Source organism: Octopus bimaculoides, chromosome 6, assembly GCF_046866305.1.
Source record: "Octopus bimaculoides isolate indiv1 chromosome 6, ASM4686630v1, whole genome shotgun sequence".
Taxonomy (NCBI): domain Eukaryota; kingdom Metazoa; phylum Mollusca; class Cephalopoda; order Octopoda; family Octopodidae; genus Octopus; species Octopus bimaculoides.
This window is the reverse complement of record NC_142933.1, coordinates 45,152,129-45,175,664: the sequence shown is the minus strand read 5'-3', so window position 1 is coordinate 45,175,664 and position 23,536 is coordinate 45,152,129. Positions and strand designations below refer to the sequence as shown.

General features: G+C 35.7%; 1 protein-coding gene across 11 annotated transcripts in view; it reads left to right on the top strand.

Moving 5' to 3' along the window:
- LOC106873829 (pleckstrin homology domain-containing family H member 2) overlaps positions 1 to 23,536 on the top strand; it is a 719,935-nt gene that overhangs the window by 369,516 nt on the left and 326,883 nt on the right. For all 11 annotated transcript variants that reach the window (XM_089353814.1, XM_089353811.1, XM_089353808.1 and 8 more), the window contains one exon: positions 9,201 to 9,284. In XM_089353814.1, coding sequence (XP_089209940.1) covers positions 9,201 to 9,284 — 84 coding nt within the window. The remainder of the gene's footprint in view (positions 1 to 9,200; positions 9,285 to 23,536) is intronic.

Sequence of the window (23,536 nt, the reverse complement as noted above, 5' to 3'; positions counted from 1 at the left end):
CTGTCACATAGTGCTAGGTTTAACTGTTCTGTGCAGTAGCTTCAGAAATATTATCTAAGTGCAATTTGATTTACAGCAATTATACAGAAACCCTTCACATGTGTGTGTGTGTGTGCGTGTGCGTGTGTGTGTGTAGAGGGTGAATCAGTAACAAAAGGCAAAACAGAAAGAGAATCATCATATTCTCAGAAAACTGACACACACATGCAACTAAATTTATCAATGACTACATACCAAGCTTAGATAGCTCCTACCCATACTGCCCACTCTACCTACAATGGCAGTCCCCACACTCCAATGAAGCCTTGGTGCTATAGATTTGCCAGTCTGTCACCTTCTTCACTCACAAAGCCTCGGACACAGTGGTCCGGAGATTCAAATTAAGAGAGTAAGGAGATCACATGATGCTGGGTGTCACATGATCACAAGTTTCTCCTGGGTCTTATTGCTTTCTCCTCTTTGTGAAAGACTTATATCTGATGTCTCTGTGTACTACCTTAATCTGCTCTAGGATAGCTGTCACTGATAATGTCTTGGACTTCCTGGAAGAACTCTGCTATATTGGTGATATCTGACCATTAAGAATATTTCTTTCTCTTGGCCACTGATGCAACATCATCACCAGAAACTTCTAGCTCTTTTCCAACCTTGAAGAGGAATGATCTAGACATGTTCAAGACATTGATGATCCCCAAGATACTGTGGTTGGTTGCTAGAGCCAAAAGCATGGCTTTTCTTTACATTTTTTATGTCAGGATGGAACTTGCCAAGTTAATGATGTCAATATATCTAAAAGAAAAAAAAGGCAGCGAGCTGGCAGAATTATTATTGCATCGGACAAAATGCTTAGCAGCATTTCTTCTGACTTTACATTCTGCATTCAAACTCTGTAAAGGTCTACTTTGCTTTTCATCCTTTTGAGCTCAATAAAATAAGTACCAATTAAATGCAGGGATTCAATGTAATTGACTAACCTGCTTCCCCAAAATTGCTGGTTTTGTACCAAAATTTGAAGCCAATGTATCTGAAAGGTAAAGAAGCAAATTAGAATTTAGTGTCTCTTGCATATAATTATGTTAGGTTATCTTCTATTTATGGCCTGCTAAATGTTGTACACAAATACCTGGTGCACCGTGTGTGTGTGTGTGTGTGTGTGTGTGTGTGTGTGTGTGTGTGTGTGTGTGTGTGTGTGTGTCCATCTTTGTCACCATTTATTTTTACTCATGTTAGACTGGTGTTGTGTCAAAGAGTATAACTTATCAATGAAATAATACTAGATTGAGCTAGGCTCTTGATGGAATAACCCTCTTCACATTCGAGGGAGACAGATCTCTAGTCTGAGATGGGATGTACAGTGACACATTCTCCAGCTCCATCCTTGTGGCATTGGCTGCAAACCCAGATATCACTACCCATAATGCAGAGGAGAGAAAAATCAATAAATGCAGGAGCTTGGCCAGTTTGTGTCGATTGCCTTTAAGATATCAGGTGTACTTGGACCCCATGCTACCAATTTCCTCCACAAAATAAGGTAATGGAGGCCCATCGAGAAATGAACCCTGCAAAGTGGAGTGGTCACTTCAGCAAGTGTCACTGACCATTCTCTGTGGCAATGCCATCGTGGTCATTAGCACCCCACTTGTTCTGACATATATGGCCCATTGCCCCTTCCCCCTCCATCTTCCACTGCTTTACCCTAAACCCCCACCTTTTTTCTTTCTGTTTTGTTTTTTTCATTTTCTTTCTTTTCCATTCTCATCTGTCTTCTTTTCTGTTTCTTTGTATTTGAATGTTCTACTATGTTCTTGTGTTTGAGGTAACTGTTTAAACCCCTTGAAAAGTTGGTGCCCCAGTATAGCCACAATCCAAAGACTGAAACGAGTAAATGAATAGAAATTTATTCTCCGTTTGAGAATCAATATAACTTTTAACCTTACTTTCAATGATTGAATTTAGAATTTGCAGACAATGTCAACATAATAAAATAGAAATAATGGCAAAACTATTTATAGATGCCATGTGTGATTAATGGAAGAACTGTGCAAAGAAATCAGTAATTAGGATAAGTGTAACTTGGCTAAATATTAAGCAAGTGTGGAAAACTATTTGACAATCATCTAGTTATCCATATTAATGGAATTACCAAAATGGTATATAGAATCTAAAAGAATTTCTAATTGGGAACCTTTTGATTGTAAGTACAGTTTCTTTCCTTTTTACTTTTTTCTTGAATTTTGACAGATGAGAAAGAGACACGAACCATATATTCTTTACAAGAATATTTTCCATATGCACCTTTATTAGATTAAGAACCTATTAGTCATTTACTATTTGGTTCACACTACATTACATTTCCCTTCCATTGATCTAGCCCTTTAATGAAATGAAACATAGGCAGCAAATAAAGACTGAAAATTCTATGTATTTTATTTTAGTTGCTATTGTTGTTTTTATCATTATTATTGTTGTTGTTTTACATATGTCTATTTTTGTATTTTACTACTCAAAGCTATAAAGAAAATGATTGTGTTGACTTATTTCCTTACTGATTCTAACTCACTTCCACTCTATTACAAAAGCATTTCCAATAATATATGTGTGTGTGTGTGTGTAAGGCAGCAAGCTGGCAGAATCGTTATCATGCCAGGCAAGATGCTTAGTGACATTTTCTCCATCTTTACAATCTGACTCCAAATACCTTCGAGGTTGACTGCTTCTCATCCTTTCCGGGTCAATAAAATTTGTACCAGTTGAGCACTGGGTTCAATGTAATCGACTTACTTCCTCCTCCAAAATTGCTGGCTTTGTGTCAGAATTTGAAATCAATAGTATATGTGCATATGTGTATATAATTATTTTTTTGGAACATTGGATATTGAAGCATATAAGCTATAAATAATTACCAATCTTTCAAAAAAGAAGTGTATCATGTTATCTTGAAACTTATAAATTCTTATGCTGCATTCACAATCATATATATATATAATTTACATACAAACATACATACATATATATATATATATATATATATATATATATATATATATATATATATATATCATCATTTAACGTCCGCTTTCCATGCTAGCATGGGTTGGACGATTTGACTGGGGGACTGGTGAACCAGATGGCTACACCAGATTCCAATCTGATCTGGCAGAATTTCTACAGCTGGATGCCCTTCCTAGCACCAACCACTCCAAGAATGTAGTGGGTGCTTTTTATGTGCCACCGGCATGAGGGCCAGTCTGGCGGTACTGGCAATGGCTACGCTCAAATGATGTTTTTTTTACATGCCACCTGCACAAGAGTCAGTCCAATGTTATGTTAACATGCCACTGGCACGAGTGCCAGTAAGGCGAAGCTGGAAATGATTGCACTCAAATGGTGCTTTTTACGTGCCACTGTCACAAAAGTGAGACCGCTGCTCTGGCAGTGATCATGCTCGGACAGTGCTGTTAGTGCTCCACTGGTACGGGTGCTAGTCATCGAATTTGGTTCAGTTTCGATTTCACTTGTCCCAACAGGTCTTTGCAAGCTGAGTCTAATGTCCAATGAAGGAGGTTGGTTCAATTTTCGATTTCAATTTCACTTGCCTCAACAGATCTTTGTGTCCAAAGAAGGAAAGGTACGCATAAGTGGGCTGGCTACACTCCTGGTAGAGGCCACCGGTTATGATCTCACTTGTCTTGCCGGGTCTTCTCACGCACAGCATATTTCCAAAGGTTTTGGTCACTAGTCATTACCTCGGTGGGGCCTAATGTTTGAAGGTCGTGCTTCACCACTTCATCCCAGGTCTTCCTGGGTTTACCTCTTCCCCAAGTACCCTCAACTGTAAGGCTGTGGCACTTTTTCACACAGCTTTCCTCATCCATTCTCACCACATGACCATACCAGCGTAGTCATCTCTCTTGCACACTTAGGTCCAACTTTTCTCTCAAGGTACTTACACTCTGTCGAGTATGCACACTGACATTACACATCCATCAAAGTATACTGGCTTCATTCCTTGTGAGCTTACACATGTGCTCAGCATTCAAGGCCCATGTTTCACTGCCATGTAGCATGGCTGTTCGTGCACATGCGTCATACAGTCTGCCTTTTACTATGAGCGAGAGGCACTTTGTCACCAGCAGAGGTAGGAGCTCTCTGAACTTTCCCCAGGCTATTCTTATTCTAGCAGCTACACTTTCAGCGCACCCTTCCCCACTACTGACTTGGTCACCTAGGTAACAGAAGCTACCAACTACTTCTAGTTTTTCTCCCTGGAAAGTTGCAGAAGTTGTTCTCTGCACATTTCCAGTGTTTATTGCTCCTGAGCATCTGTCACATACAAAAACTATCTTGCTGGTTAGCCTTCCTTTGATATTGCTGCACTTCTTATGTATCCATTGCTTACACTGGGCACATCTTATGGAGTTTCTACCTACACCTTTTCTACAGATCAAGCAGGGCCATATACCTGAAGGGGTTTGTGGTTTGTCTTCCTTTCTACTTATTAGAACTTTGGTTTTTTAGCTAGGTTGACTCCAAAGCCCTTCGATTCTAATCCTTGCTTCCACACCTGAAACTTCTCCTCTAGTTCTGATAGTGACTCAGCAATTAGAGCAAGGTCATCAGCATAGAGGAGCTCCCAGGAGCAACCTGTCTTGAATTCCTGTGTTATTGCCTAGAGGACTATGATAAATAGGAGGGGGCTGAGGACTGAATCTTAATGGACATTTTCTACCTACTTTACAGTTAATTTTACAGTATGTAAATCTCCTCCCAAAACTATCCCCCTCTGATGCATTATCCACCATGTAAGCATGTATACTAAATTAGAAAACCTTTGCTTGTTTCAAACCAATAAGGCTACCAGCCTTGATAATGTCCCTTCCATTACAATCAAACTATGCACCTTAATACCAGTCTTTATACTTGTCAAGATCTTCACTTCTCTCTGTCTCTGTTTCTCTCTCTCTGTCTAACTCTCCCTCTCTCTTCCCTGATCCTTTGAAACGTTCCAGAGTGTGTCTCATTCCCAATAAAAATAATTCCATCCTCTGAGCCCATCAACTATCATCCTAGAACATTCTATTCCAACTACACTGAAGTTATGGAGACTGATTAATAATTTCATCTTCCAAAATTCACCTCCTCCTTAATAACCATCAGCTTAGCTTCTTTTGTAAAGCTAAATCTAATCTACCAGAGACCTACTCTCCTGCCACACATGCAGTGGGCTCCTGCCCCCAAGAAATTTGGTGAAATGAATGTACTTATGCTCAACAGTATAAGTCAGCTGATTATGTCTGGCATGTCAATCTCTTTGCAAAATTGCCCACCTAAGAGCTTAACCTTGTCTTGTCTTTTTAAGTACAAGGCTAAAGAAATAAGGACAGGGATGGGGGATTTGTTCAAGTAAAACCCTTCCAAAGGTGCTCCAGCATTGTCACAGTCCAGTGACTGAAACAAGTATAAGATGAAAGAGGAAAGATATGGTATAAGCATCCTCTACTGCTTCCTTTGCCCCCTCCTCTGTTTCCTTCCCTGTCATCATCACTATTGTTACAGACCTCATCATTGCTGTCTTCTTCCCCTTCCTTGTAATCCATTTTACCATTCTTCCTTCTACAGAAAATATAGCTGCCATACATCTCTGCCAATATTTCATATGAAGAAATTTTCCAATTAACAACCAGAATTCCATATAGGATTTCTAGAATTACATGTAGAACTTTCCAGACCAGAGTTGCAGAAATAATTGTGCCATATCTATAACAATGAATATTTGATGACTCTGCAAATATGCCAATTATTAATCTACTAGCCATTTTTTTCCCCTTTCTATTTTCCTCTTATTGCTTTTATGTTTACAATTTCATTTTTGTTTTTGTTTGTATTTCCTTGTTTTAGTATTTTTTTTTCTGTTGAAATTGCTTTTTTGTTTTAATTTCCTCAGCGTGTTCTCTTTAACCATTTCTTCTCTATCTTTCATCTGTTTTTTTTTTATTTATATATATATATATATTTATTCATCCTCTATAACATCAAGATTTATCATTGAATGAAATGATTCATAAATATACATAAATGTACTTCAAGAATGCCAAAACCAAGAATGGCCGTCAATAGGTTATCTGTTATTAAATAGTTTGACAATTATTTAATTCCAGCAACATGTATGTGTATGTACATGTGTGTGTTTATGTCTACATGTGTATCTGTATCCGTATGTGTGTTTGCAAGATGAGGGACTTCTCTTTGAAAACCAATCTTTTTTATCAGTTTGTCACATTACTTCCTCATACTTTGTTCTTACTAGGTTTTACTTACTCCTCATAAAAAGTAAAGTTCAAAGAACCTTATGGTCTCTTGGAACAATTACAATAAAATATGATATCTTATGCACTATGTCTGACACAGTCTTAAGAGAGAATGCTTCTCAGCCATTTTTGAAATGGTAGCAGTTCTTTACTTCCATATAACAGATTAGTTTTACTTGCCTATGATTTCTATGAGACTCTCTTCTCATAGCTTTACCAAATTCACCATTGCCTGTGCTGCTAACACCAAACCACCACAATAACTTCCACCATTATGAACCGTTTGCCCCTCATCACTTTTGTCGTTTTAGCACATTATTGTGTTAGATGGACTGTTGTATTTGCTGCGCATCTCTTTCCGCTGGTTAATTTTCGTAAGTTACTTCAGCTGGTATCCTATGAGACACTTCACAACAAACTTCTAGGTTCTCAGTGTTAGAATGGTCAAACATGATCAGACGTAGTCTTTATGGTGGAGGAGTGCCATAACAAAGGGAGAGAAAGAGTCTTAACTTATCTCTTGGAACCACTAACGTACGTCAGTGTCCTACTAGATCAGAGTGTCCTTCCCCCTTTCTCACCCCATGATAATGAAGAGTAAACCATTCACTTCATATATTATCACCATTATCCTCCTCGTTTAACATCTGTCTTCTATGTTGGCATGGATGGGATGGTTTGACAGGGGTTGGCCAAGCAGAAACCTACACCAGACTTCTGTAACTGTTTTGGTGGGATTTTTACAGCTGCATGCCCTTCCTAACGCCAGCCACTCAGTAGAGTTTTACATGGCACAAGCACAGGAAAGGTTAGTTTTGGCAAGGTTTTTACAGCTGGATTCCCTTCCAAATGCCAACCACTTTACAGTGTGGACTATATATATATATATATATATATATATATATATATATATATATATATATATTAGTTTCAAATTTTGGCATAAGGCCAGCATTTTGGGGGTAGGGGTAAGTCAATTGCATCAACCCTAGTGCTCAACTTGTACTTATTTTATCGACCCTGAAAAGACGAAAGGTAAAGTTGACCTTGGTGCAATTTGAACTCAGAATGAAATACCACTAAGCACTTTGCCTGGCATGCTAATGATCCTGCCAGCTCACCACCTTAATGAATCAAGTCATAACCTTATCCATCTATTGTTTTCATAATCGGACATAATGTCTTACATTTAAGATGATTCCCATGCTTTCCCTGATGAGAAGGTTACAATTTTAATATCAAAGATCCCTATGGATCACACAGGTTGTAATCCTTTGAAACATATGTAGGAATAAAGTATGCAATTATAACATGCGTTTTCTCCATTCCTTAAATTCTTAAATATACTCAAATACCCAAAATTTCAAGGAGTTCCTGCCTTAAAAACAGGAACTAAACCACAGTTATTTTCTGTTCTTTGCTACATTAGTTTCTATTAACCCATTTATTCTATCAGAAGAATTTTTATTCATTAAGATAGAAGAAATACACATAATTATATATATATATATATATATATATATATATATATATATATATATATATATATATATATATATATATATATTTATATATATATATATATATATTTATTGGCTAAACTGGCAATATGACCATCCCCAAGTACAACAATATATATATATATATATATATATATTACTTATCACATCCAACAAAACTTGGATGTGTTGTCTGTAATGGTCTAAACTGCGGTAAATGTCCTGAATAACTCTTAAGCAACTCTTAGAGAAGTCTGAGGCATTATAAACAGCACATCCAAGTTAGGCTGGATGCGCTAATTAATATTTGTTACAGAAACTGCGTCTGTTGCTAATACCTAATGTGTGTATATGTGTGTGTGAGTGTGTGAAAATATATATAGTCATGCATTCATTTTCTTTACTGGTTTAACTTGGACAGGTCATCATAATCCAAGCTAGTTCATATTTAGTTTTACTGCTCTCCTGGATTGGTTTGAAGTTCCACACATCTCATTAATGTAGCATGATTTTTGCCACTGGATGCCACAGAAACCATATGGAGCAAATATTAGACTTGGTTGAAAATGGGACATAAATAATTCTGTCAGTACATGACATGATGGTGAGATCACATACAATGCTACCAATCCAAGAGATGAAGACAGTTGGAACTCGTAAGAAATAAAGTTTTGGTAGGAGATTTGCATGCTAGATGTAGTTGACAGTTTTACTACTGTCTCGAGTAACAACAGCTTTTCCACTGAACTTGTCTAAAACAGAAGCCCTCTGGTGTATATTTTCCATTCATCAAACACATACACATACTCACACAAATTATTTAAAACCCTTAACTCTAAAAATTGAGATTATGTTAATACACCTTATTATTCTGTTAATTAAGCAAAAATAATCAGGAGCCACCTTATATGATAAACGTCATCATTGTCGTCGTCTCTGTCCCCGCTGCCATCATCGTTTAACATCCATCTTCCATGCTGGCATGGGTTGGCTGGTTTGACAGGAGCTCGCAAGGCAGAGGACTGCACCAACCTCCACAGTCTGTTTTGGCATGGTTTTTATGGTTGAATCCCCTCCTTAATGCCAACCACTTTAAAGATTGGACTGGGTGCTTTTTACATGGCACCAGCACTAGTGGGTTCTGTTTGGTATAGTTTTCAAGGCTGGATACCCTTCATAATGTCAGCCACCTTCTGTGATTGGCTTATTTCATAATTTTTTTCTGCTAAATTCAACTCAAGAGTTATGATCAATCCAAAACTATGTAAGAAGGTAATTTTCTCAGGTTCCACCACATGAAAATTCCAAAATGGATATAAAAACAATAAGTTGATTATTTTTTTTTTTATTTGTCTTTTTTAGTTTTGTGATTTGTTCACTCTTTTATCTTCAGAAAAAACAAAGACAACATGACGCAAAATTGGTAGAGGAAAAAGCTGTCAAAATCAAGGAATGGGTTGCAAGGAAGTTGGAACAAGTAAGCTTTATTACTGTGCCATCTTTTGGTTTGATATCTGTGTGTTGAATTTAAATCCTGAAGATCAATTTGTATATATATTTGACTTTTGAACATGTACTATAATGTTTATGATATTGTTCTCAATTGCATATTGTGTTCTCATTTAAGACAAACATAATTCAAATATTAATTACTAGCAGAGGCACCCGGTGTTGCTCGGGAATGAAATTGTTGCTTATATACTTGAAGAAAAAAAGGCAAAATATGCTGTATAGAAATTTGAGAGGACATTCTGTAGATGGACTCTCAGATGAATGATGGCTGGGCGCCTGTCATGAATGGGGAAAATTGAAGATGTGCCAAAAAGCCTCATTGATACTTGGAAACTTTTACGAAGATTAAAATGGGAATTAAATGAAAAAAATGATATACGTGAATATCCTCACAAGAATAATTGAAATAAATGGCGATTGTGGCCCCCCCCCCACACACACACGGACGCACGCGCACATACACACGTGTGTCTTTGTAAATATGTTTGTATACATTTATGTATGTGTGTGTTTGTAAGAGACAGAGTGTGAGTGAGTCAAGGGGTGTGTGTGTGCGTGTGTATGTGTGTGAGACAGAGTGAGAGAGCGGTGTGTATGTAGTATTTATTCTCTCTCTCTCTCTCTCATACACACGAACACACACACACTCACATACAAAATAGAGAGTGAAGCTTTTTGCGTTACGTCAATACCGGAAGTTGACATTGAGGAACCCTTTTAAAGAAGCGAATCTTAAATACAAAGCAATATTATTTATTTTTAATTAAAAAAATCAAATGAAGAGCCTAAGATTTATCCGAGGTCAAATTATTCACGCATCAGAAGTATGGAAGCATTTGGTGAAGTCGATTACACACACATCTCTGTTTTATATATAGTATAGATATATCTTGTTACATCCTACTGATTTTTCCAAACCAGGTTGTCTCCTCTGAATAAACAAGTATTAAATTTGATTAAACGATTAAATGAAATACAGGGACCTGTACATTAGTATAAATGATATAATGTTATTAATATTGTACTGTACATGGTAGCAATAAGTTAGTCTGGCAGCCACAGGAATTTGAAGTCTTGATTGTAAATTAGTGTGGATCATGAGATGGTTCTGGAGTATCAGTGTCCAGAAAGTTATTGTGTACCCAGGGCTAGTGCTAGGAAGAGTAGGGCCTAATTAGAGAATTGTCAATGGAGCCTCTACTCTACAAAAGCTGAAGAGTGATGTTTCATGTTTGGGTAAAATGCCAATCCCAACCAAAAGGCATTGAAAGCTTGAGGCTCCACCATTAGCTACAATGATATACTAAAATTTCATCTTAGCACCCTCCTTTCGAGTGTGGGCACGGGACCCAATCTGAACAAATATGTCTAATTGGCTTAAAACTGGCACTGGTTACACCTGTATTGCATATTGCGTTTTTCATATGTAAATAGTCATAACATAGTATTAATCACAGAATAGCATACAATACGTAGGCTTAGTAAACGATGGTGTAAAATTCACTTTTTTTTATCATACCCAAATTTTTTTTTTTTAGTTATCTTACAGAAAGAGTTTATGTAAACATGCCATCAAATTTAAGGTTTATTTATTCATATTGTTTTGAATTAATCCTATATTATCTCATAACTTTGAAATTTCAACGATGTGATTGTTATTTTTTAGAATTACATTGTAGGGTAGGTTTGCAAGGTCTGATATAGTCACTATGAATTCAAAACAGGTAGAATATTTGGGCCTAATATGGCCAGTTTGACTTCTAAAGGGTTAAACATTCCAGAAACTAAAGAATAATATTAGCGTGCTGGCACCAGATACATTACAAACTGTTGTGAAATACTGCCTTGACAGGGTTCACACAGGAAGGAATTTGTGGGATGTTATATTTCACAATTAATTGTTAGTAATTTCCAAAATCCAGTATGTATACTTTTATTCTTTTGCTTGTTTGTATTTTGAATGTGGCCATGCTGGAGCACTGCTTTAAAGAGTTTATTGTCGAAGAAATCAATCCCAGGACTTATTCCTTATCAGCCTAATACTTATTCTATTGGTCTCTTTTGATGAACCCCTAAGTTATGGGAATATAAACACATCAGCATCAGTTGTCAAGGGATGGCAGGGAGACAAACACAGACACACACTCATAAAAAAAATATATATACAATAGGCTTCTTTCAGTTTCCATCTACCAAATTCACTCACAAGGCTTTTGTCAGCCTGAGGCTATAGTAGAAGACACTTGCCCAAGATGCCATGCAGTGGGACTGAACCCAGAACCATGTGGTTGGGGAGCAAGTGATTTTTGCATCGCCCTGTATAATCTGCTTTACACTATTATATATACTTAAGCACTTGATATACTCACTATACACTCCAAATTATTGAATAACATCCATTATATACTGAAGCATTAAACACCATAGCATTATCATGGCATAGCATTCTCTTAGGTTATGGATTTCCTCAATGTTGACTCAAATTTCACAGCTCTCTTTTATTTCATTCATAACATCTGTTTATATTTTCCAAACTGAGGAGATTCATTTGACATTCTTTATTTATCTCCATTTTATAATCAGAATTTCGGATAAATATACATGAATGGGGGCTGTCACATACTTTGTATTGGATTTTTATTGCCTAGTGACATTACTAAATATATGTTAAGCTGACCAGCAAGCTTCTATGAAGTTGTACAATGAATAATCAGATCTTTCTCAAATAATACTTTACTCTCTTAAATAAGGAAGAACATCTACAAGATTCCACAAAATACATTTTCTGGGGGAAAAAAAGACCCAAACAAAACAAAAGACCAGACTGTCAACACCTTTTATTATCATATATCTATTGGATCAGCTCTATTTTGGGGTTAAACATTCACAACAAAAACTTGCCACATTGAGCTTTATATAAATGTTGAAATGAACCCAAACAATAACATATGAACAAACAACAATCCTTCATATTAATGTAACCAATTCAATAGTCACTATGAAAGCAACACAAGCAATTTTTTTTATCATGCCCCCCCCCCCCCCAAATTGTTTTTTTTTTTTTTTTTGTCTCCTCCTCACCCTATAAAAATATATGCTTATTCATGTCCTCAGAAGTAATGGTCCAGGTTTCACTGCCATGTAGCATGGCTGTTCGTACACATGCGTCATACAGTCTACCTTTTACTCTGAGTGAGAGACCCTTTGTTACCAGCAGAGGTAGGAGCTCTCTGAATTTTGCCCAGGCTATTCTTATTCTTGCAGCTACACTTTCAGAGCATCCACCCTGCTACTGACTTGGTCCCCTAGGTAACAGAAGCTATCAACTACTTGTAGTTTTTCTCCCTGAAATGTGACAGAAGCTGTTCTCTGCATATTTTCAGTGTTCATAGCACCTGAGCATTTGCCACATACAAAAACTATCTTCCCCAGTTAGCCTCCTTTGATATTGCTGCACCTCTTATGTGTCCATAGCTTACACTGGGTACATCTTATGGAGTTTCTACCTACGTCTTTTCAACAGATCGAGCAGGGCCATCTACCTGAAGGGATTTGTGTTTTGTCTGCCTTCCTATTTAGGGCTTTGGTTTTAGCTAGGTTGACTCTAAGACCCTTCGATTCTAATCCTTGCTTCCACACCTGAACATTTTCCTCTAGTTCTGTTAGTGTCTCAGCAATTAGAGCAAGGTCATCAGCATAGATGAGCTCCCAGGGGCATTCTGTTTTGAATTTCTCTGTTATTGCCTGTATATACAATGGGCTTCTCTCAATTTCTGTTTATCAAATCCACTCACAAGGCTTTGATTGGTCTGAGGCTATTGTAGAAGATACTTGCTCAAGGTGCCATAAAGTGGGAATGAACCAAAAACCATGTGGTTAGGAAGTAAGCTTCTTACCACACAGCCATGCCTGCACCTATATATTTAAAAAGATTTCTATTATGCGTTTTAGACATGTGGCTGTAGTTGTGCTGGACTATTACTGTGTGTACACACATACACATGCATATATATTTTGGTGAATTATTTATTCTTCTCCTTTGGACAATGTAAACAACCATAAGTAATTAGACCTGAGGATAAGCTAAACTTTGTTTATATGTGGTATGATTTGTGTAGGACACGTTAAGTTTAGCTTGGTATCATATGTAGTCTTCATTCACTTTCTCCATGCCTTCCGCTCTTCGATATATATGCATATATATATACATACACATATATGTATTCTCACACACGCATGTACATATGTATACATATACACTCACAAATTTCAGTATCTGTATATCCATCCATCTGGCCACACATTCATTCATCTGTCCATTGATTGATTACTCAAGCAGCCTGGCTATACACACAAATGTGTCTGTCGGAGAAGTTTGCTTCAGAATCATGTGGTTAAGAGTTTAATCCTGCTGTGTGGACAATCAGACATTGTCCTGTACTATAGCCAAGAGTTAACCAGTACCCTGTGAGTGAAATTGTGTATGGAAACTGAAGAAGTCTGTTGTGGCTGTGCGATAAGAAGCTTGCTTCCCAACTACATGGTTCTGGGTTCAGTCCCACTGTGTGGCACCTTGGGCAAGTGTCTTCCACTATAGCCTTGGGCCAACCAAAGCCTTTTGAGTGGATTTGGTATATTGAAACTGAAAGAAACTTATTGTATATATGTATATATCTATGTGTGTGTCTTTGTGACAGTGTTTGTTCCCCCACATCACCACTTGACAACCGGCATTGGTGAGCTTGTGTCCCGATAACTTAGTGGTTCAGTAAAAGAGACTGATAGAATAAGTACTAGGCTTAAAGAAGTAAGTCCTAGTGTTGAATTGTTTGACTAAAACCCTTCAAGGCAGTTCCCCAGCTTGGCTGCAGTCAAATGATTGACACTCAAAAGAAGAATAAAACAATGTGTGTGTGTGAATGTTTGTATGAGTGGTTCCATATTTCCCAACAAAAGCCTCACCGTTCATATAGGCAATGTCTTTTGTGTGCGCACACACACACACATGCCTGGGCTTTTTGACAAGTCTTTACATCCTGCATGATCTCTGTAAACTAAAGGCTTATTTAAATAGTGTCATTTGTTGCCAGTTCTTTGTATAACCATGTCCAACCAATTCATTGTTCAACGTGTAGCTTGGTCATGGCTATGCAAAGAACTCGGAACAAATAGTTGAAAGTAGGTGAGGATTTGCATCATGAAAGACAGCTGGCCTAATAGAACTTTGGCCCATAAAAGCATTAATAAGTAGGCATTAAAATGATTTCAAATATATATATATATATATATATATATATAAATAACTAATTTAGAGACGAACCACCACTCTACAACTCAGAACCCGTCCAAATCCATGCTGTGAGGCATATACCATCTTAATATCTAATATTTTAATTTAAAATAAATAACGTTACATAAATAAATCATATAAATCGTATACATAAATCATAGAAATATTGATTTAAAAATTTAAAAGTCAAATTTATAAATTGGATAGTAAAAATTAGTACGATAATATACAGTATGGAAGTATAAATGTAAAAAGTTAGTGCTAGTACATAGACTACGTGCGTTTCATGGCTGAAATAGGACTATATAAAATCATAAGCAAATTCTATCCAAGTTCATTAGAGCGGGGAAATGATTTTACTCCCAAAATCAGTCACTCTTTAGGTCAAAACCTAAGAAAATACCTAAAATCATTCAAGGAATAAACATGAGAAATAAAAATATATATAAAGACACAAAATCCGTTAATCCCTACATTAACTGTATTAATATAATTAAGTTACAATCTAAAAAAATTATAGTATTATAGTAAACAAGGTTAAAACATTATGGAATAAGTAGATAATAGTAAAAAAAATATTGTTTATAAAATTAAAATTAGAAAACATGACATATCTGCCAACTGGTAACTGTAAAATAAAACAAAATGGCTGTGCTATAGAATTTATACTAAAAGGTCACATGATAAACATGGCGTCTACTACCCAGAAGTACATGCGTATTATAATTACTAAAATAATAACGAAAATATCGAAAAAGAAAATCTACCTAAAATAAAACGTTTCTTGAGGATTAAAAATACTAAAATACTTAAACTTGCAAATTAACGCAGGGTAATAACTATATGTGGTATGACGTCAGTGACTGGGGAGCTGACCGGAAGGGCGAGTTGACCGAAAGAGGAAGAAGGGCAGAGGGAGCCTCGATCGGGATTTCGTGCCCTTTTCGAACGGAGTCGGGGTCAGTAGAGGACGTGTTAAGCGACGGTCTAGGTTTGGGAGAAGCAGCTGCTATTCCTAGTGTTCTTCAGGTCGGGGTAAGCTTCAAGGATCGGATACCGCAAGACAGACTCGCAGTCGACGAAAGGAAAACCGAGGTAAGGCGATTACATCTACTCGCACGCATACACCACAAGCTTTTTCAGCCCCACGTGTAGAAATTCGCCGCGATGGCAGCCAAGATTAGAATCACCAGCGATGTGATCAGGCCTTTTAATGGCGAAGGAGATGTGACGAAAATTCTATATTACGTAAATAATGCCATGAAAATTAATACTGAAAAGTCACGTGATAAACATGGCGTCCATTACCAGAGGTAATTCTAAAATAATAACGAAAATATCGAAAAAGAAAATCTACCTAAAATAAAAAGTTTAATGAAGATTAATAATAATAAAATACTTAAAACTCTCAGATTTCTGCAGAATAATAACTATACCAAATACGAAAGTTATATATTACTTAAATAATGTTATGAAATATTGTAAAAGACTGCTCATATCGTTGAATACTTAAAGTAAAGGTAGTTATATGTTCCAATTTTTTAATAATATTGTGATGATTAAATTGTATTCTAAAGCTAATTTGATGTATTTTATGATACTGATAATAACTATAAGTTGGTACCTAATCCTAGGTTTAAATAAATAAATTAGTTATCTAAACTTATTATATAAGTAATTTAATTTATGTCTGCATTAAATATGACGTTCATCGTGGGAGTCGACCAATTTTTTATTAGTTAATAATATCTCTTTAAATTCGTTAGTACATAATAAGCAGAATTTATTCCCTATCCTATATGATTTAGCCTTGCAAACTGTTTCCCATTTTAACTCGTATTCTATTCTTTTAGATTTAAGTTCCCAAATGTATTTACTAAGGCCCGTAGAGTTAATTAAATTTCTGTTCTTAAAAGAATTCATATGTTGGGCCACCCAGGATTTAATCTTATTGGAAGTCGATCCAATGTAAGTAGTATTTATGTTATCATTATTACTGCAGTTATTATTCTTCAAAATCACTATACATTTATATACTGCGTCCTCAACGTTACATCTATTATTAAATTTTATATTTAGTCTTATCTCTACAATTACAATCAATTATATTTTGGACTCCAATGGAGGTATTACTTAATTTATTATTGTAAAACTTATTTAATTTAAATTTATTAAAGGATGAAATGATATTGCCAAAATTATTAGTGGTAGAGTAACCAACTCCAAAATTATTGCTAGAAAATGTGTCCTTATATTTCTTGTCTTTAATAAATATCTTAATTATATTTAAAATCTCTTTAATAATGTTAGTTTTTACCTGTATCCCATAGGGAATTATTAGCCATATTTTATTCTTATTATTATTACTATGAGTTTTTTTGTTCATATTACTACCTATCTCTGGCTTTAGGTGATTCTGAATACTGTGTTTATTATTATAATAGAAAGTGTATTCATCATTTAAGTTTAAGTTATCTTTTAAATTATAATTATATTTAGAATGGTTGAAAAATGCCTGGTTTCTTTTCTGGCCCACAATTTATTATTGTACCTAATAAACGATTTTCTCGCCATTTTTACTACCTTAACTTCCTCTTTAGTCATTCCCACCTTATTCATAGCATATATTAAGGCCTTATTAAGCACTATTTCATTACTAGATGAATAATAATCCTCTATGTCTATTTGGATAAATTTGTAACTACTACTGTCTTTAATATCTTTAAACCATTTTAAAGTATCATTAGTGCTAGTCCAGAGTTTTAGGTTATTTAGTTTATTAATATATTTGTCTAAAATTAACTTACTTAATTTCCCTAAATCAGATTTACTGGGACATATTAGTCTTACTTTAGGGTCTGAGTAGAAATTGTCTTTATGATCTTTTAAAGTTATCCTATAATTGGTATATGCCTCACAGCATGGATTTGGACGGGTTCTGATTTGGACTGAGTTGTAGAGTGGTGGTTCGTCTCTTAATTAGTTATATACATGTATATTATATATTAGGAAACCCAGTATAATATACCGATTTTTGCCTGTAAGGTTGGAATACATTTTTTATTCATATATATATATATATAGGTGCAGGTGTAATTGTGTGGTAAGAAACTTGCTTTCCTGCCACATGGTTCCAGGTTCAGTCCACTGTGTGGCATCTTAGGTAAGTGTCGTCTGCTATAAACTTGGACTGACCAAAGCCTTGTGAGTGGATTTGGTAGGTGGAAAATAAAATAAGCCTGTTGTAAAAATATATATATATGCATATACTTATGTGGGTATCTTTGTGTCTATGTTTGCCTCCACACCCACCCCATCATTGTTTGACAACCAATGTTGTGGTTTGGCAAAAAGAACTGATAGAAGTACTAGGCTTACAGAGAATTAGTCCTGAGGTCGATTTCTTCAACCAAAACCCTTTAACGCAGTGATCCAGCATGGCTGTGGTCAAATGACTGAAAGAATAAAAGAATACACACACACACACACGTAAGGATCGTTTGTAGATATACATAAATCTGGAGGAGAAGCACACTCTAAGTTGTAGAACAGTTAATAGTATAGTGGGGTAGGTCGGTTTATGAGGTTACCCTGGGTTTCTTGCTCGTAAGGGGTTTGGCCTTATGGCATATCTTCAGACCCCAAACACTGCTGGCATGAAACCTCTTTATATATGTGTGTGTGTGTGTGCATATATTTGCATATATACATTTATATATATATATCTGTAAATAATGTGACAATTATTTGGTAGCCACGATAAAACTCCAAGTTTCGGATGTCAGGGCAGAAACCCACGCCACCATCTCTTCAGTTATGTGGCCATTGAAAAAATGCTATGGAAATGACCATTAAACAAAGGGAAATTACTATGTGATTGACTGTTATTAATACAAAAGATCTATAAGACTGACCGCTAAGTGAGGGGAAGGAGTAAAGGTAAGGGAGTAAAAATGTCCATAGTATTCGCATAATTGCACAAGTCCATACATACACATGCGCGCCCGCACACCCACGTACATGTGCCTATATATATACTCATCCACCCTCACTTGAAACACACACATGCTCACCTACACATTTGCCAAAAAAATATATATACATACCCGCGTACACGCTCGCACACATATACACGTACAAAAAAGGTTCATACACACGTCTATATACGCACATGCACAAGAAAAACAGGGCTAAAGGCAAATATATATATGAGTGGCTGTGTGGTATGTAGCTTGCTTACCAACCACATGGTTCCGGGTTCAGTCCCACTGTGTGGCACCTTGGGCAAGTGTCTTCTACTATAGCCTCGGGCTGACCAAAGCCCTGTGAGTGGATTTGGTAGACGGAAACTGAAAGAAGCCCGTCGTATATATGTGTTTGTCCCCCCATCGTCGCTTGACAACCGATGCTGGTATGTTTATGTCCCCGTAACTTAGTGGTTCGACAAAAAGAGACCGATAGAATAAGTACTAGGCTTCCAAAGAATAAGTCCTGGGGTCGATTTGCTCGACTAAAGGCGTTGCTCCAGCATGGCCACAGTCAAAAGCCTGAAACAAGTAAAAGAGTAAAAGAATATGTATGCACTCACACATATAAATTTTCATGATATTACTTAGTGCAATTTAAATTGTATGACATATAACCAATATTGAGAATCCTATAAGTGTCATACTTCAAAAGATAAAACTTCAAGAACTTGTATTATGGTTCAAGTTTCCTTTCACTGATTTCCTTAGTTTAGAAGATCACAGAGTACGTACAGAAAATATAGAAAAAACAAAACAGGAGAGCCCATTCATTTACTATATATGTATAAAATATGTATACATTTTTATATGTCTATGCCACTATATGCCTATATTCTCTCTCTCTCTCACACTCACAGACACATACATACAAACAAAAATAATGCTATACTGAACATCTTGTAGATGTATCTTCAATGTTATCTTCATAATGTATAACTTGATTCCATATTTAAACATAAGTCCTCTTATTTAAAAGGAGTTTAAAAAATTGCATATTGCAACATTGTCTTCCTTGATGTTGTTATTTGTATAAGTGAGCTAGAGATCAAAACGGGCACACTGGCTCAAGAAACCAAATTCTCTTCTAGAGTGCTTACTCTGGTTATCGTTGGTTAGTCCACATCACTCTGTAAGGAGCATAAGACTGGTTTCCTAGTTTCTCTGTCATATATATTTCTCCCTGGACAAAACACCAGTCCATCGCTGGATTATGTGTTTTTACCAGCTGAGTGGACTGGAGCAAAATGAAATGAAGTGTTTTGCTCAAGAACATAACACATCACCTTGACCAGGAATCGAACCATAATCTTATGATCATGATTCTAACTTTGTAATCACTAAGCCATGTGCCTTTACTAGTATTTATCATAATATCAACCAAAATAACAATGTTACTAAGTTTTTTTAAACACATTTCAGGATTAATTACGAAATGGATTATCAGAGAAATTGAAAATTATTTGAAAGTAACTCAAGTAATTGTTTTGTAAGATTTGGTCCATATCCTTTTTTTTTTGTACAGTACCAGAGCAAATATCTAGCAAGCTTGGAACCAGAAGTGACTCATATTTCTGGATGTTTCAGTTTCTAGTCTTTAACAGATTCAGAATAATACTTTACTAAAGTAGGATCTATTTGTTATTTATTAATCCACTTAAAATTCTTAAGAGATATCATATTGTGCCATGTGTACTGTATAATGTTTATAGGATGAAAAATAAGGAACATGATTTTATTTAACTGAGATACGCTTACAAGTTAATACATTTCTAAATCTGAGTATATTTAATTTTTATCAGTCAACATAAAAAAAGCAAACTATTTTTAACACACTGTATGCAAATTAACTAACTTCAAAAACAGGGTTTGTTTACTCACGACAGGGTACAGTAATATTGCATAGTATTGCACAATCTTCCTGGATTTCTGATAGCTGGATAACAGGTCCAATACTGAATAAGGTTTGCATTTTACTGAGCAGCATAAACTGCATATACCTTCAACTGAATATGAAGGAAAGAAATGATTTAATTGCATTTTTTCTTTGAACTCTGGACAGAATTATGCTCTGCCTTCTTAATATTTTTTCTGTTTTCATTTCAAATACGTTGGCTCAAATTTTTATCTCTGAACTGAAATTGCACTTAGAATATGGAAAGTATGTCAAAAGGAACAGATAAGGTTGACATAGCCTTTTGATGACAAGGCCTTTCAGAAGTTCACTGACCTTAATCACCTCTGAATATCTGATCTAAGATGTCATCATAATCTTGCTCATTGGATATTGGAAGTTTAAACATAAAAATGTTCTTAATGTTGGTTCACACATCCTATTTTGGTTCTCTGATGTTAGGTTCATAATTTTGGTTTGAAAGTGATATCTTAAAAGTTGTCTCAGAGGATTTTTTTCAACTTCTTTTACCATTCTGCTTCTACATTTCCATATCCTTATTTCATTTTTCATTTCAGATAGAATAATATTTTTAAAAATATAAATATAAATATACATTTTTCATTTCAGATAAAATACTTTTAAAGATAAAAATATAAACATAAATTCTTAAATTTTCTTTCTCCAAATGATTTCAAATTTTAGAGTAACAAATATTTTCAGTTTTTAATTTTTGTTAATTTTTCAAACATAGAATGAAAAAAAAATGATAATAAAATAACTGGCCCAGTGATACCACTTTTAGACTAATGGCATCATCTTTGTATGAGAAGTGCCACTTGTATGTAAGTGATGCTAACTCTGTATCTTTTATCTTTTACTTGTTTCTGTTATAAGACTGTGGTCATGCTGGGGCACTGCCTTGAAAGGTTTTAGTCAAACAAATCAACTCTGGGCCTTCTTTTTTTAAGCCTGGTACTTATTCTGTCGATTTTTTCTGCTGAATTGCTAAATTACGGATATGTAAACACACCAACACTAGTTGTCAAATAATGGGAGTGGTGGACAAACACTGACACAAAGACACACATACAATGATATATACGCATACAATACATACATACATATATATATATGTGTGTATATATATATATAAAACAGGCTGGCTTCTTTCAGTTCCATTTTACCAAATCCACACACAAGGCTTTGGTCAGCCCAAGGCTACAGTAGAACACACTTGTGCAAGGATCCATGCAATGAGACTTATCCTGGAACTGTGTTGTTGAGAAGCAAGCTTATTACCACACAGCTATGCTTGCGCCTATATGTATATGAAGCATCAACTCTATATTAGTACCAGCTGCTTTTTATAAGTGATACTAATGCTACGTTAGTACCACTAGCTTTATATTAGTGGCACCAACTTTTCATTTGTGTCACTAGCTTTATATTAGTGGTACCAAACCTACATTAGTGGCACCAACTTTTTATTGCTGATACTAATTCTGCATTAGTGCCACTAATTCTATATTAGTTGTATGAACTGTATATTACTCCCCCACAACACTGTTTTAGTGACGCCAGCTCTGTATCAGGGATGCTGTCTATATCAGATCACTGTCTATACCAGATCACTGGTTTATTAAAAATTATTTGACATAATTTTCCCAGCCTCAGAATATTCTGTGATGAATTTAAAATATAAGCTACTTACTTCCTAAGAGTGTGAAGTGGTTGGTGTTATGATGGGCATGTAGTGTTAGAAATCATGCCAAAGCAGACATTGAAGCAAGATGTGGCCCTCCAATCTGTTAGATCCTTTCAAACCATCATGTCCATACCAGCATGGAAATTGGACATAAAATGCTGCCACCTCTACTATTGCTATTCAAGGGGCTGTATTCATTAACTGATCAGCCATTCTAATAATTACTACTAATAAAATACACTATTAAAGAACATAGTATCTTTTACTATGTAAATATCCTCCCAAACTATCCTTCTCAGCCGCATTCTCACCCATGTAAGCATGCATACTAAATTAGAGACTGCAGCCATGGTGGGTGACCACCTTGAAGGGTTTTAGTTGAACGAATCAACCCCAGTAATTATTTTTTAAACCTGGTACTAATTCCATCAGTCGTTTGCTGAACCACTAGTTTACAGGGACATAAACAAACCAACACTGATTGTCAAGCAGTTATGGGGGACAGACAAAAGCATGCACACATCACATGTATGTATGTATGTGTATATATATATATATATATATATATATATGAAATACAAAAAGGGACAACAAAACATTCAGACAGACAATACAAAGAAAACAAGGATGGGCCATTTGGAGTTTTCTTTCTTCAGTTAAGTTTCAGATTATCTTTGCAATTTTGGCTGGTTATAATCAACATTGCTCCAATCTGGCCAGCCCCAAAGAAAAACTAAGCTAAGAGCACTAGATTCCTTGGAAGAAAGCAGTGAATGTATACGAAAACACTGTCTTTGTTTTCATATACATTCGCTGCTTTCTTTATTGTCTGTCTGGATGTTTTGCGTTCTTGTCCCATTTTTGTATTTTTTATATATAAAAATATAGCAGCATACATACACTTTGGTCTCTTATATATAGGTGCAAGTGTAACTGTGTAGTAAGAAGCTTGCTTTTCAATCTTATGGTTCCGGGATCAGTCCCACTGTGTGGAACCTTGGGCAAGTGTCTTCTACGATTCTGCAGGCTGATCAAAGCCTTGTGGGTAGATTTGGTAGATGGAAATTGAAAGAAGCCCATCACGTGCTGTGTGTGTGTGTGTGTGTCTATGTTTGTCCACCACTAACACTTGGTAACTGGTGTTGGTGTGTTTATGTCTCTGTAACCTAGAGGTTCAACAATAAGTGACTGATAAAATAAGTACCAGGTTTAACAAAAGTTAAGTACTGGGGTCAATTCATTTGACTAAAAAAATTTCTTTATGGCGGTGCTCCAGCATGGCCGCAGTCAAATGACTGAA